Below are 16,300 nucleotides of genomic sequence, written 5' to 3'. Positions count from 1 at the left end.
ATATTTTACTAGCAGTACACCGACATAAATTTGCAAATCAGTATAAACAAATGTATTATATTATAGCAAAAAGATTAATCAAGACTTCCTAGTTTTTACTTCCTGGTGAGCAAAGCAATGGGAAAGGGCAGGCGTGTGAGCCCCCTACTGGGCAAAAAAATCACAACTCTCCACAATAGAATTGGCACAGAGATAAAACGAACAAGATTAAATATTTTTTGGCTGTAATATAACACCTACAATTACCACAGTAAAATAATCGTAGATGCCTAAGAAAACAAAGTTATAAATGGTAAAATGTACAAATAAAATCTTGAAGACACTAACACATTCTTAAAGCATAAATCAAAATCAAGTGTCCACTTTTACATAAGCCATAAACCACTACTGTGGATTGTGGCATCTCAAATAAACAAAATGCTGAACACGGACACCACAAAACAGGCAGAAATTAAATTTTTTGAGTGGTCTTTAAAACAGACGAAGCTGAAAACTCTTCCAAATGGTGCTCTTACCCTGTTCCTCAGTGACAGCCCACACCATGAGGTCCACGCAAGCGGCGTTGGCCTGACAACGTAACTTTAGCGGGCTCAGCTCACTGTGCAAAGACTCAACGTCATGCAGGATGCGCTGAAGCTCTGACTGACTGCTGCTGAACTGCTCCAGCACAAAGTCATGCACTTCCTTTACAAAGGATGTCTGCAGGTCTGCAAATAAAACAATAGATCCAACTATGTTCAAAAATATTAATTGTTGACGATTCAGAATACGCACATAATTTCAAACGCTTGTTTTTTTAAGCTTGTTTAATTTAAGGCTGAATCAATTCCTGAAGTAACTTGAATACAAAAAAGCATCAAGGCAAAGCACTGTGTTTCCCCACAGACCATTATTACTGATGCACCACCAGCTAAACTCTGGAGTGCTCTGTATAGGTAAACACAGAAGACGCTGCAGAATGAAAAAATAGAAGAACGGGGAGAAAAATAAAACAAGGGCCAAAGAGATGATTCAGGCAAAAAATAAGGGAAAGTTTCCAAACATATAGAAAACACTGTATAGTGCATTTAGATTGTTATATATTTGAACATTTTTTAAGTATTTGAAATTGATTTCTTTTTTAATTATTATTATTTTTAATTTACAGTGAGGAAAATAAGTATTTGAACACCCTGCTATTTTGCAAGTTCTCCCACTTAGAAATCATGGAGGGGTCTGAAATTGTCATCGTAGGTGCATGTCCACTGTGAGAGACATAATCTAAAAAAAAATAATAAAAAAAATAAATAACAGAAATCACAATGTATGATTTTTTAACTATTTATTTGTATGATACAGCTGCAAATAAGTATTTGAACACCTGAGAAAGTCAATGTTAATATTTGGTACAGTAGCCTTTGTTTGCAATTACAGAGGTCAAACATTTCCTGTAGTTTTTCACCAGGTTTGCACACACTGCAGGACGGGTTTTGGCCCACTCCTCCACACAGATCTTCTCTAGATCAGTCAGGTTTCTGGCCTGTCGCTGAGAAACACGCTGAGTTTGAGCTCCCTCTGAAGATTCTCTATTGGGTTTAGGTCTGGAGACTGGCTAGGCCATGCCAGAACCTTGATATGCTTCTTACAGAGCCACTCCTTGGTTTTCCTGGCTGTGTGCTTCAGGTCATTGTCATGTTGGAAGACCCAGCCTCGACCCATCTTCAATGCTCTAACTGAGGGAAAGAGGTTGTTCCCCAAAATCTCGCAATACATGGCCCCGGTCATCCTCTCCTTAATACAGTGCAGTCGCCCTGTCCCATGTGCAGTAAAACACCCCCAAAGCATGATGCTACCACCCCCATGCTTCACAGTAGGGATGGTTTTCTTGGGATGGTACTCATCATTCTTCTTCCTCCAAACACGTCTAGTGGAATTATGACCCAAAAGTTCTATTTTGGTCTCATCTGACCACATGACTTTCTCCCATGAGTCCTCTGGATCATCCAAATGGTCATTGGCAAACTTAAGACGTGCCTGGACATGTGCTGGTTTAAGCAGGGGAACCTTCCGTGCCATGCATGATTTCAAACCATGACGTCTTAGTGTATTACTAACAGTTACCTTGGGAACGGTGGTCCCAGCTTTTTTCAGGTCATTGACCAGCTCCTCCCGTGTAGTTCTGGGCTGATTTCTCACCTTCCTTAGGATCATTGAGACCCCACGAGGTGAGATCTTGCATGGAGCCCCCCAGTCCGAGGGAGATTGACAATCATGTTTAGCTTCTTCCATTTTCTAATGATTGCTCCAACAGTGGACCTTTTTTCACCAAGCTGCTTGGCAATTTCCCCGTAGCCCTTTCCAGCCTTGTGGAGGTGTACAAATTTAGTGTCTTTGGACAGCTCTTTGGTCTTGGTCATGTAAGTAGTTGGATTCTTACTGATTGTATGGGGTGGACAGGTGTCTTTATGCAGCTAACGACCTCAAACAGGTGCATCTAATTTATGATAATAAATGTAGTGAAGGTGGACATTTTAAAGGCAGACTAACAGGTCTTTAAGGGTCAGAATTCTAGCTGATAGACAGGTGTTCAAATACTTATTTGCAGCTGTATTATACAAATAAATAGTTTAAAAATCATACATTGTGATTTCTGGAATTTTTTTTTTTTAGATTATGTCTCTCACAGTGGACATGCACCTACGATGACAATTTTAGACCCCTCCATGATTTCTAAGTGGGAGAACTTGCAAAATAGCAGGGTGTTCAAATACTTATTTTCCTCACTGTATATATTTGTATTTGCATTTTGTTGTAATATGGCAATTAAATGCACTAAATGGGTTTAGCTTTCACAGATATTCTTGTATGCAATTCCAGCAATAATAATCGAAAATGTTCTAAAAAGGAAACAAATTACATGGTTATTTTAAAAGACCGTGCTTATTTTCTCTTGTATATTTAGTATTGCTGTTTAGTAAACAAAAAGTTCTTCTTATCCGATTACTCGATTAATCATTGGAATAATCAGTAGAACACTCGCTTACTAAAATAATCGATAGCCGCAGCCCTTGTTTAGTGGGTCTTAAGCTGGTTTAAATGAACTTGCAAGACTAAGGAGAAAACATACCAAAAAAGACAAAAAAACATTAAGTTTTAAGTAAGAGTATGCAATTACAGAATGGAATGTAGTAGATGCATTGACTAACTTCATTCAAGCTCAGATTGTAGATTCACACAGCATTTAAGCAATTAAGTGCCTTTTAGATTTTGTGTGCACTGGGGCTAATATGTATATAAGCATAATTCTAATAGTCTAGGCAAACATTGTCCATTCAAATAAAATCTGCATGAAGGGACTGCAAATGCATGAACTGCAAGTTTGTGTGATTTGCACAAAAGAGCTGGTGCACAGCAATAATTGAACATGTCTAAGATTTGGAGACATTGGATGATTAATGAAGCTGATTGTGTGTCTTCCTGCGAGTATGTTTTTATGTATAATATATTGCATACATTTATGCTACGATTAGACCGTGTTAAAAGTCTCAGCCTTAATAGTTAAATACATTTACAGCATTTAGCAGACTAGTCATACTTAATACACTTAAGCCCCTCCCATCTATTATCATGTCATCCTCAGTTCTTTCTGTTCTTCTGCAACCAACTTGTACCAAGTTTTTGATCACTTATAATTAATGTGCTGTTATTTAAAATGTATTTGAAAATGTATAATCTTTGATATGGTGAACTTTTCTGAAAGAGATATTAATTAGACATTTATGAAAGCAGTGCCAGATGTCAGTGAGTGGGTTTTTTCCCCATGGAACAGCCTTGAGTAAAGAAGACTTTCTGCATTCCGAGTTTGATCAGCGCTTTTTGGTTTAATTAACTTTAAATAAATAAATAAATAAATAATCATGAGAGGCTGGGAAGGAAAAGGCTGTTTCTAGCTGCTGTAACTTTAAAAAAAAAAAAAAAAAAATAAAAAATAAGGAACTAACTTGTTTAGCGGATGTTTCACAACATTAAATAATTAATGGGTTTTATCCGTTACATGTTACAATATTAAAGAATCTCTTATCACCTCCCTTACCTTTCATGTAGTATAGTGTGTCCCTCAACATTTTAAAAATTGCCACATACAAAGGGTCACTAAAGGTTTTGTAGAAGATATGATGGCCAGGATTGCTCTGCAAAAGGAAGAATGGATCATATTATGCACTACATTATAACTCACCCAGGATGAATCAGTGACAGACAACTAATAATAATGCACATTTACCTCCAAAAGGTCCACCATGGTTTGATCAAGCTTCTTCAAAAATGTCTCAGAGACAAACTGTTCAATCTGATAATGGAGAGTAGAAATCATGCAGAAACATATAATAAAATAATTGTGTTTATTTATTAACTCAAATTAAATTTGCCACATTTACAGTTCTGTTTGGTGTTTTTTTAGATTTTCTAGCCGTATTCCTTATGGGATCAATTAAGTACATAATATACGAGTGTACTCATTCATCTATGCATTCACACATCTGTCTATCCACACAACAACCATCTGTCTACTTGTGCATTCTTTCATCTATGGCGCACTCACCATCTGAAGGAGATGCCTCAGCATGTCCAACGGCACGTCAAAGCCTTGAGTGCTGCTACCAGTGAAGAGTGGAGACACAGAGAAACTGGAACTGGTGGTGGAAAAATAGTAGTCTGGGTCTACAGCACTTCCATCAGGGAGGTATGATCCTGCTTTAACAAACAAAAATACACACAGGACAAAAAAAAGAAAGAATTATAGTATTAAGTATCAGTAGGGGCTATGCCATTATGTAAATCTTCACTGTGCTCCAATTTTCTAAAAACAAATGCCAGACACTATACCAGAATCACTAAAACTAGGTAAATACAACTTCACATGAACAACACATGCCATTACACCATGTCAGTATTTATTTTGACAAAAATTAAAGCAAAATGGAGAAGCCATCTGTCAAGTAAACCTTTACTGCTTCCACAGAAATTAGAAGGCTAAGTAGCAGGCAGGTGTTGCTAATCATCAGCCAGTTTTACCACCTATGGTCGTGTGTGTGTGTGTGTGTGTGTGTGTGTGTGTGTGTGTGTGTGTGTGTGTGTTAACAAGATGCCAAGGAGAAAAGACTTTAGCAATGATCTTAGAGAATCTAATGTTGCTGTTCATCAAACTGGAAAGTTATAAGGCCATTACCAAACAATGTAAAGCTCATTCAAAAATTATTCAAAAGTGGAAAGCACAGTTGCCATATCTTCCCATGAATTTCACCCCAAGGTCAGACCATGCAATATTTCGAAAAATTGCAAAAAAAAAAAACAAAGAAAGAAAGAAATTAAGAGTTATATCTTCTGACTGTACAGGCCTCAGTGAGCATGTTAAAGTTCATGACAGTATCATTAGAAAAATACTGAACAAGTAAAATTTGTTTGGAAGGAATTCCAGGAGAAAGCCTCTTCTCTTAAAAAAAAAAAACATGGCAGCACAGCTTAGGTTTTCAAGATTGCATCTGAACAAATCACAAGAACGCAACATCCTTTTGATAAAAAGAAAAACAACATATCAGCACAATCATCTCATACCAACTGTCAATCACTGTGTTGGAGCGGTAATGATTTGGGCGTTTTTGCAGCCACAAGACGTGGGCACATTTCGATCATTGAATCAACCATAAACAACAGGACCCAAGCTAAGCAGCAAATCTACAATAGAATAGCTGAAAAAGAACAGGTGCCCCTAAAGTGCTGCAATGGCCCAGACAAAATATGAGGAATAAACCTAGAGAGAAACCAGATTCAAAAGGGAACACATCCTCATTTGAGTGACACTAAATGTAATTAATTTTAGTCACATCATTGTTGAGGATATTAGCTGTTCACTGATGTACACTGTGTAAAAATGAGTGTAAACTGTTTGTGGTAATTATAACCTCTAAGACATTGGCGCAAACCGTTTATATAAATTACAGTCCAAATCCATCTTCATTGTTTTTGAGTGTAATATTTTACAGTAATCTCACAGATTATCCTCAGCAGTAGTCGTTTCCAACTGAAGAAACATCCATTCAAAATTGGGGCATCAGAATGAATCAAGCAGAAAAGAAAAAAGGAACAGGATTGCTGGCCATCACTTGAAGGATATTTTACTGACAGTTATATAATACTTCATATCTGACTGCACTTATATAAAAGTAAAAACCTCCTCCTCGCATGCCATTTCCCCCTAAGATATCCTAGTCCTAATGCATAATCTCTATTTTGAACTAGATGCCCTAGGAACCTTTCTGAGAAAATAAATAGTCAAGAAAACAAACGTCTTTACTCTCTTGCTGTTTCATTTTTTTATTCACTTTATTTCCATGGGGCATCTTTCCTAAAGATCTAACTTACTGGATGAGACTTCCAGTGTGCCAAATGTATTATTATACAGTTTGTTAGTATTTTGTGCCATTTCCTTATAATGGCTCAGTTGAATGAAAAAGATTTTTCAAGGCACTTATTCAAGGACAGTATTTTTTGCATTTTCTTTTGGGTAAAACTGATTTAACTCTGAAATTCTCCTTCTTTATAGTGCCAGAAAAAAGATGATGCTGCCACCCTCATGCTTCATAGATGGCATGGTGTTCTTTCTTATTGTACACAAAAAGTTGAAGTATTGCTTAATCTGACCAGAGAACAAGCTTCCAAAAGGACAGTGTTCTTTCTGGTCATGCAAACATTTTAGAATGGGGATTTCTTTGCACAAAATTGTTTCACTCCATGGTGATGTACTGTAGGACTTTGGATGCAGGTGGATGTACATATTTTGCACAGGCTTATATGTTGTTATCGTGGGGTTCAGTCAGATGGACTAGGCGTGTGTTCCACGATTTTTATTCAGAAGTCTTGAATGAGTTGTTTGAGTGGATTTGCTCATGGTTTCAAAGGCACTGTTTAAAAAATAGTCACGTTTTTCAGCCACATTTTTTGTAACTAATTCATCCTATGCAGAGATGGCAAGTAATGAAGTACAAATACTTTGTTACTGTACTTAAGTAAATTTTTCTGGTATCAGTACTTTACTTCACAATTTATTTTAGAGACAACTTTTTACTTTCATTCTTTATATTTTTTAAACAAATATCTGTACTTTCTACTTCTTACATTTTCCAACCAGACTCGTTACTCGTTTTAATCTATTTGGTGACATGATCAATATTTTTTCTTCTCATTATGCCGTTTTCAGCAAATCAAACAATTTCTTGTCACTGCTTGTCAGGGCTTTTTCAACCTACCAATGGTGTATCATTGGTTTTTGTCTCCATTCGCAGTTGTCTCCATTCGCAAAACGTCCACTCTTCTTTGAAAATGTAATGTTGTGGAGATTTGTGATCATTTATTTACAATAGCGTTAGTAAAGTCAGGTACTGATGTAGGGTGAGGAGGCCTGGATTGCAGTCAGCATTCCAATTCATTCCAAAGGTGTTCAATAGTGTTGAGGTCAGAGCTCTATAGCAGGCTATTCAGGATCTTCCACTGCAACCCATGCAAATCATATCTTGGAGCTGGCTATGTGCAAAGGGGCAATGTAATGCTGGAACAGGTTTGGGTCTCCTATTTCGAGGGAAGTCGAGCAATTGTATGCCTTAACATCGGGGTAACAGTTTAAGGAAAAAACACATATGAATGAAAAAAATCAGGTGTCCCTATTCTTTTTTCAATATACAAATCATGTGCACTCAAACTTTGCAGAAATTTGCAGAATATTTTCTCAACTTTGTCATGTCAGTGGACATGCCAACATCTAGTTACTCTCACTGGTGTAGTGAGATTAATTTTTTTTGTCAATTTTTTGCTGTGATTGTGTGTGTGTGTGTGTGTGTGTGTGTGTGTGTGTGTGTGTGTGTGTGTGTGTGTGTGTGTGTGAGATCTTTATTTGTTACAATTGTCCAGTCAGAATCTTCTTTTCAAAAAATTCCTAACTGTTTACAAATGCAGTCGACTTAATAATTAAATGTATTAAAACTAACTTGGTAAATGTATAAAACTGGGAAGATTCTGAAAGTAAATATATTTAATAAGATCAATAATTAATCAATATTTCAAATATTATTCAAAGATTATTAATCATCAAAAGAGGTGCATATTATTATTACTAATAATAAACCATACACATGCATTATTCAGCAGCCACCTTTCCAGCATCATAGTCAATGTTTTATACAACATTTATTTTTCAGTGGTCTGTATGTTGATCCCTGTACACACACAAAAATTGAGCCTGCTTTGTGAATAAAGACAATCATTCTGTATCATGTAACTGTGAAAGATGTGTCTAGATGATTTCGGTGGAACTACCCAGATATTACACTTGCTTTTATAAAGTTTTTGACTGGGGGAAGTGGACGTTTTCAGTGATTATATGTTCAAATGTTACCTTCAAAGTAAGGAGCAGAAGGGTCAGCGGGAGAGCTCGGAGGCAATCCTGTACGTTCTGGACTGGCCTGTTATAAAACATGGAGGATAAAATCATGATTATTTCTGTGCTTTAACATTTTTAATCATCCAGCCTGTGATATAGGGGCATTGACATGTTCAAGATATTATTCATTATTTATGCTGCTAAATATATCACACCTAATCCCCATGGACCTGTATGTTAGACAAAGTGTTTAAAAAACCCATGTAATTGCTGTACTTTGGAAATAGTCTCCAGTGTAAGTGATTTACAAACAATAAAAGCTAAAGTTGCACAGCTGTAAATTTAGGTTAAAACATAATAAATTTGTAAAAATGGATGGCTTAGAGATATACACTATTTTTCTATTCATTTTACATTTCTGGTCAAACTACTACACTGGACATCTGTTTTAAACAAATTGCTGAAATCAGGTAAAATGTGGCACTGCAGCCTCAGACCTGCTGAGAGATGCTGGAGACGCTGCTGGTTTTGCGCCGCAATGTGTCGCTCTGGCACACAGTAAGCAGCGAACTTGGTAAGATGGAACGGAAGTCATTGAATGAGCGGCGCCTAACTGACTCCGGCTCTTCCGAAGTGGTCATGGGCTGCGCTGTGGTCAGCGGGAACAGCTTCGACAGCAGTGGTTCATCCGTGTTGCTGTAGCGCCCAGATGCTCGCACGACACCCAGCAAACATGGCAGAGTGTATCGGCACAGGTATTCTAAGTAAAGATATATGCCATTTCTGAATAAGCCAAAACCACTGAGGTTTAAAAACATCTCATTTTGTAATAATTACTAAAAATCATAATTTAAAGATGGGGGTATGGATGCAGACCTTTGTCTTGATCCTCAGGCTTGCGGCACATTTCAAGAAGGACTTGCATGAGGTCCACCACAGCCTCCAAAATCTGCACAAGACAAGAAATGTTTTACAAAATCAATCCGTTAATATCTTGAATAATGTGAATGACTCCTTTCTTTCTGTCAAACTGCAAAAAGAAGATATCTCAGCAGGTGAAAACATCTGGAATATCTTTAATATAGTAAAATGTATCCAGTTTTTACAATTATAAAATATTACATTAAATAAAATGTAAGACTATTGAGCCTAGACCTTTTTGTCACTAATTTCAATCTTTTGCCAAAATAAAAGCACATCAAAAGAACACCATGCTAATCATTTCTTTGGTCATGACTAGTGCTTCTAAGGTTGAGTGAATTATGAATAACATTCATTCAACATCTGCTGAAAGATGTTGAATGTTCTTTTTAGCACGACAATGATGCAAATTAACAAAGGAATGACTTAACCAAAAGAAGATCAATGTTTTTGAATGACAAAGCCAAAGCCCAGACCTGAATCTACCTAAAAATCTGTAAGGTGACCTGGAGCAAGCTATGCACAAGAGATACCATTACAATGTAATAAAAATTTGAAATAACAATGCAGAAAGTTGTGTGCGTAATAGTAGAGAGAACCTCCTCATTAAAGAAAACTTCTCCAGAAATATCTGTTCATAAATCCTAATTAATGGCCACACATTTGATTCTAGAATACTTTTATATACAGAGGAGTTCATGTTCAACTCAATGACTGTAAGGCGCTCATGTTCTATGGTTGCAAAACAAGTTTAAATCATCACCTCACCACCGCCACGCTTGACAGTTGTTATAAGGTGTTTGAGCTGATATGCTGTTTTGGTTTTGGCACTGTAATTTCTCTGAGCATTGAATGGTCCTTGGGATGAATTTGCTAGGATGTCCACTTCTGGGAAAATTGGCTTAAATGTCTTAAATGTTTCCCACTTGTGAATGTTCTTCCTCACTGTAGAATGGACTTAAAATTGTTTAGAAATTACCTCATAACCCATCCCAGATTAATGGGCACCAGCAATTGCTCCTCTAAGGTCATTGCTGATATCTTTCTTCCTTAGTACTGAGATAACACACACCTGAAATATCCAGCACCTGCTAAAACTTGGGATTTTATAGAGGTGGTCTTATAGACTTGCTGATCAATGAATCAAGTGAATTCGATTAGCAGCATGTGACTGTCACTAAGCCACTTGAATCCTTTGAAAGTGGTAAAGGTGTACTTAGTTTTTTTACACATGGTTTCTCCATTTTAGTTTAATTTTTGTAAAAATAAATAATGACATAGTATGTCATGAGTTATTATTCTTTGGAAGTTGTATTTACCTAATTTTCAGATCTGCAGCAAACCAGATGGTTTTTATGGCCTGATGTGTAAAACATAGAATTCAAAGAGTGTGTAAATTTTTCTCATGACTGTACATAGGTTGTAGTGAAAGATCTTGAGTGGCCTGCTATAGAGTTTTGACTTCAATCCTACTGATCACCTTTGGGATGAATTGGAACACTAACTGCACCCCAGGCCTCACCCTACATTAGTACCTGACATTACTAACGCCTCTGTGGCTGAATGAAATATGCACAAGCACAATCCAAAATCTAGTGGAACATCTAAACAGAAGACTGAAGGACAAAATGTGGACTGGGATGTCCAAAAAACACATTATTAATTTTATAGTCTGTTGTCCACAACCATTTGTCCATATAGTGTGTTCTCATAGTCATTTTTATGAAGTTCCTAAAAATAAAAGAAATTCTATAAAACGATATTGGTGAAGTAATATCAGTTAGAGTACAACTTAAATACACTTGGCTTTTTATAATTATTGGAATACTGCACCTACCTGGATTCGTAAGGTCTCGTCTCTCTGAGCGACGTCAGAGAGCATAGTTACCAAGCAAAAGCAGAAGTTCTCAGATACGGGCAGAGTTTCTGCAAGAATAATGAGGTGCTCAATAAAAAGGCGTCATTTTAAAACGTTAAAAAAAAAGGAAACATGAAATGTTTACCTCTCCCCTTCCTCTCACAGCTTTCTTCAATCCACTGCACCCTTGGCAGCCCTTTCAGCAAAGCCAGGAGGTATGGCACAATAGTATCTTTGTGCTTGGAGAAACAGACAATTGAAATACAATTTTTAATAAAAATAGGCAAATCCAAAATCTATATTGTTCAGTTTCAGGTTTACAGAGTATGGCAAATAACGGCTTAACTTTTACAAGAATATATTTTTCTTACAAAAACAAAAACCATACAAACTTGCAGTCTTTTTTTCTACAAATGTATTACCTATTTTTACCTATTCTATAAATTTATTAAAAAACTATATAGCACCATGTTGCTGAATCCTTTAATTTTATTGTCTAGAAGGTGTGTAGTGTTCTATAGGTTTTATATTTATTCAATAATTTATTAACTTTAATTTTATTATTTCTATAATAATGGCTCATTCCAAGGGATCAGGGACCTGAAATGTGTTGTTCTGTAAAAATTAAAATGTTTAAACATTGATGACGTGAGGTTTATTGATTTGTCGAAGGAGTGTCCAGAATCCAAAGTGTGGTTTCTGTTTAACTGCACATTCGTTTGTTTCATGAAAAAAATGCAAGAAAAACAACATTCCACGTCTATTAATGAAATTATAAATGGATAAAAACAAAGTAGGATTTTTTATTAACAGAGGATTCTTTTTCTGTAACAGGTACATAGCCTGTCATTTTTTATTTCTTTATATAGGTTAATGTAATAATATTTATGAGCAACATCATAGACACAAACCTGCAAAAAGAGACAACACGATTATTGTATTTCTTTTTAAACAGGCATCTGCTAATACCAATTGCTCACAGAAAATATCAATATTCATACGAGGTTATTGCATGAAGTACATCAGTGTAGAACATCAAAGACTGGAGGAGTTTTAGCTACACGTCTCAGAACCGAGCCAAGAACAAAGATTTCCGTTTGGCCTCCATCATATCAGTTACATGACAATGGTTTCTGCATCACAATTTTTTACCATATTAATAATAGTTTCCATGCTTGACTGTTGATTGTTTTATTCATGACAAATCAAATAAGTGAAAATATTTTATAGTGATGTAATTTTAACTGGTGATGTCCAGATTAACTGGTGAGTTCAAATTACTATATTTAACAATTTGTTTCCAATATAACGACAAATAAACTATTCAGTTACAGTATAACTTAATGTGCACAAACTATGTAGTATGTATACAATAGTATATAGTATCAATAACTCGTTTTTGTTAAAATACTGCAGTTAAATTACATTAGAAGACAAATATTATTTCATCTCACCAGCATTAAGAACCCTACAATACATTTAATACAAATTCCTTTATTAAAAGAAATCCATAAAGGTGGTAATACATCAAGTGGCTTTAAGGTTAAACAGAAGGGAAGTTCAAGCTTTTTCGCTGACACACACTGCTAAGAGACACGATAGGAAGGCAGGACGCATCACCAGCAATAGTGGACCATTGCAGAGTGCTTAGTATAGTGTGTGGACTTGTTTAAAAAAAATCATTAAAATCAAACAAATTAGCGCTGTTATTATTTTAAGCGCTGTATCATTCTTCAGTGTGTATTGTGTCTCTGTACCTGCAGCTCAGACTCCACTAGGAAGATACCGAGTGCTATCACAGCATCTCTTCTCCTCTCGTCCAGCTGGAAAAACCACGGAAATCCACTGGACACATGCATTGTAGCTTCTGGACCTAAAAAGCCATATAGCAACTGCTTAGTCAAATAATCCTCAACCTAATTATAATACTGGCTTTTTCAGGATATTGTTTGTGTGTATAAGGAAACAGCTGACTGGGTATGTAATTTAAGCTGTTGTTACTCTGTGATTCTTGAATTAAGCTTAGATTTACAGTGAATTATCAAGCTGTTACATGGGCATACATAATATATGTGGAACAAAAATATATAGGAACAATCATTGCAGTGTAGGTCTAAATTGGAGATGGAGCTAAACAGGTGAACATGGATGATGAGCATAAACACCTATTAAGTGCAAACAAAACAAAACAAAAAAAATAAAATGGACAGAACATTCATCCCATTACAAGCAAAAGCTCGACAGTTTCACAACCATCCAGACTGGGAGTCAAAAAAGCTAAACTGGACATGTCCTGGGTAGAACGGATGGCATACTTTATCTTTCTTGTCAACTAGTCAATCATGGGTGTCTGTAAGCTTATGTATGTGGAAGAGGGTAGACAGCACATTATTTTGTGTTTCTGTCAAAGCAGCAGTTTATAAATAATTGAAACCATTTGGCCTCATGTTTAGAATTTAAAGAACATTAATTTTCCTTAAAGGTCAGACTACAAGTACAGAAAAACTAAAACTACTGCCTCTTATTAAGCAGCTCCCTCTTGTCTGTGTTACACTCTTGCTCTCCCTTTTAGTTTGGCTGCCATAGCTAGTCTTGCCATGGTCCCTACATACACCCTGTAATTTATAGACACTGTACAGTGTCACAATAAGAATAAATTACAATCCCTATTTCTATTTCTTTCTACGTTCTTTCTCTTCCTCTCTCTCTCTCTCTCTCTCTCTCTCTTTTTCTCTCGTTAAGCATTCTCATAATGTACCAGTCTTCCTGTCCCTTTCTTCTATTTGGATCTGCCTGATTCATCCCAACACCCTACCTCCTCTTCAATTGAAGACCACTCTGTGCAGCTGTGGATGGTTCAACATAAACAGCCTTAAGATCCATGAAGTTACTAAACAACTTCAAGATCTATGAGGACGATTTGGACTGTATTTAATATCAACAGTCTGCTACAAAGGCTCAGGACTGCAGTTTGCATGAACACTTAATTTATGCCCCTGTCACTGAAGAGCACACCTCAATAATGATGTAACTATAATGAATAGACATTCGGTGCCACCCAAATGAGGGCAGGTTCCCTTTTGAGTCTGGTTTCTCTCAAGGTTTTTCTTACTCATACCATCTCAGGGAGTTTTTCTTTGCCACAGTCATCACTGGCTCGCTCATTAGGCATAAACTTATATGGAACAAATTTATAGGCATTAAACGTATTCATTACAACTTTATAACATATTTAGCTCTGTCAAGCTGATTTGGGAAAAGTAATATACAAATAAAATTGAATTAAGAATTTATTTGCAATATGGACACATTTTCATTATTGTCAGTGGTTAAGGATCTGGGTTACTGATCGGAAAGTTGGGCCTTAAACCCTCGGTGCTCCAGGAGCACTGTATCGTCCCTGCACTCTGACCCAAACATCCTGGGATATGAGAATAAAGAATTTCAATGTGCTGGAAAGCAAAAAAAAAAAGTACGTTTGTTGCTTATGAGAAACCTGTCTCCTGCATTGCACAGAGCAATAAAACACTCCGAATTGATGTGATGTGTGTATTTTTAATGTAGTAATGCATGTATTTTATTTTGCATGTGCTTGGTTGCTTGGTGGTCAGAGCTTCCATGCACTGGTTTATGTGTAGCAGGATGAGAAGAAGATCCCTGATGAGGGCCACGAATGCAGGCTGTCAAAATGCAATCACGTGTGTTGCCTGCACTACTGCAGTACTGTCAAGCTGACTCAAGACACTTGCACTCAGTAACCGGACTGCGGAAAACCTACTCGCCTGTTTCTTTAGTTTACGAGTTATTTTGACGCGAACGGCTAGTTCTAGGAAGTGGAGTTAGCATGCTACCTCGTTAGCCCGTGTGACCTCTTTAAAGTGTTTATGTCCTGATTCTTACCTTGTCAATCGGAGCCGGCCGATGAGCAGCCAATGACCGAGCCAAGGACAACACAGTGTTAAAATAAAACCCTCTCGATCCCCCTTTAGCAGCCATTGTTATTTTATTAAACAGGATTTAATGTTGATGCATCTCTAGGCAGTGGTGACGCAGGCAATCAGTACGGCAAGCGAGAGAGTTCATACGTCCTGAATACGCTGGGGGGGGGAATACGCGATTTGAAAAGTTAATTCGTTAGCTGCCAGGGGGGTATAGATATTATAAACAAACAAAAAAACTCACAAAATCTTAATTTTCCCCAAAACTGTTACCACATTTTTTTTTTTTTTTTTTGGGGGTGAGAGAACTCCCTTCACTTAAACAAGATGACCCAAACCTGTTGACAATGTTCCAGGCGAAGCCAGCTCTGAAGATATGAATATTATGGGTTTATGAGGAAGATCTTGAGTGACCTGCTATAAAGTCTGATTTCAACCCTACTGAAGTATATATATACTGAGCACCCCAGGCCTCCTCACCCTACACAAGTACCTGCCTTTACTTATACCATTGTGGCTGATGGAGTACATCTCCACAAACACACTTCAAAAACTATTGTATCATCTTCCCAGAAGAGTGGAGGTTATAATACCAGCAGATAGGAACTAAATGTGAAACTTCATCTTTCAGCTTCTCCCATTATGGGTCGCCACAGCGGATCATCCTTCTCCATACCCCCTGTCCTCCTCTACAGCTTCCTCTTTCAAACCAACTACCTGCATGTCTTCCCTCACATATCCATAAACCTCCTTTTTCGCCTTCCTCTTTTCCTCCTTCCTAGCAGCTCCATCCTCAGCATTCTCCTACCAGTATACCCCATGTCCCTCCTCTGCACGTCCAAACCATCTCAAGCACACCTCCCTCACCTTGTCTCCAAAACGTCCAACATGCGCTGTCCCTCTAATAAACTAATTTCTAATCCTGTCCATCATTGTCACTCCCAACGAAAACCTCAACATCTTCAGCTCTGCTACCTCCAGCTCCACCTCCTGTCTTTTACTCAATGCTACTGTTACTAAACCATACAACATCGCAGGTCTCACCACAGTCCTATAAACTTTTCCTTTTTCTCACTGTTCTCACTTTCTCCTTACTAATACTATTCACTTCCTACTTCACCATCTCCACACCATTCAACCTTCTCTCTCATTTTCCTCATTCATTAGCTGATC

At 37.1% G+C, this 16,300-nt stretch overlaps 1 protein-coding gene across 1 annotated transcript in view; it reads right to left on the bottom strand.

Annotated features, from left to right (window-relative positions):
• Positions 1-15,244, bottom strand: part of pi4kaa (phosphatidylinositol 4-kinase, catalytic, alpha a) — a 46,402-nt gene extending 31,158 nt beyond the window's left edge. Inside the window, 12 exon segments of the mRNA XM_046860992.1 lie at positions 516-707; positions 4,073-4,169; positions 4,262-4,327; positions 4,580-4,731; positions 8,426-8,492; positions 8,908-9,170; positions 9,287-9,359; positions 11,169-11,257; positions 11,335-11,428; positions 12,947-13,020; positions 13,023-13,062; positions 15,090-15,244. Of these exon segments, the coding sequence (XP_046716948.1) occupies positions 516-707; positions 4,073-4,169; positions 4,262-4,327; positions 4,580-4,731; positions 8,426-8,492; positions 8,908-9,170; positions 9,287-9,359; positions 11,169-11,257; positions 11,335-11,428; positions 12,947-13,020; positions 13,023-13,062; positions 15,090-15,185 (1,303 nt within the window). The 5' untranslated portion in view covers positions 15,186-15,244.
• Between the last annotated feature and the right edge of the window lie 1,056 nt (positions 15,245-16,300).

Source organism: Silurus meridionalis, chromosome 11 (assembly GCF_014805685.1).
Source record: "Silurus meridionalis isolate SWU-2019-XX chromosome 11, ASM1480568v1, whole genome shotgun sequence".
Lineage (NCBI taxonomy): Eukaryota > Metazoa > Chordata > Actinopteri > Siluriformes > Siluridae > Silurus > Silurus meridionalis.
Note: the sequence above shows the minus strand (reverse complement) of the source record. Positions and strands in the feature narration are given on the sequence as shown.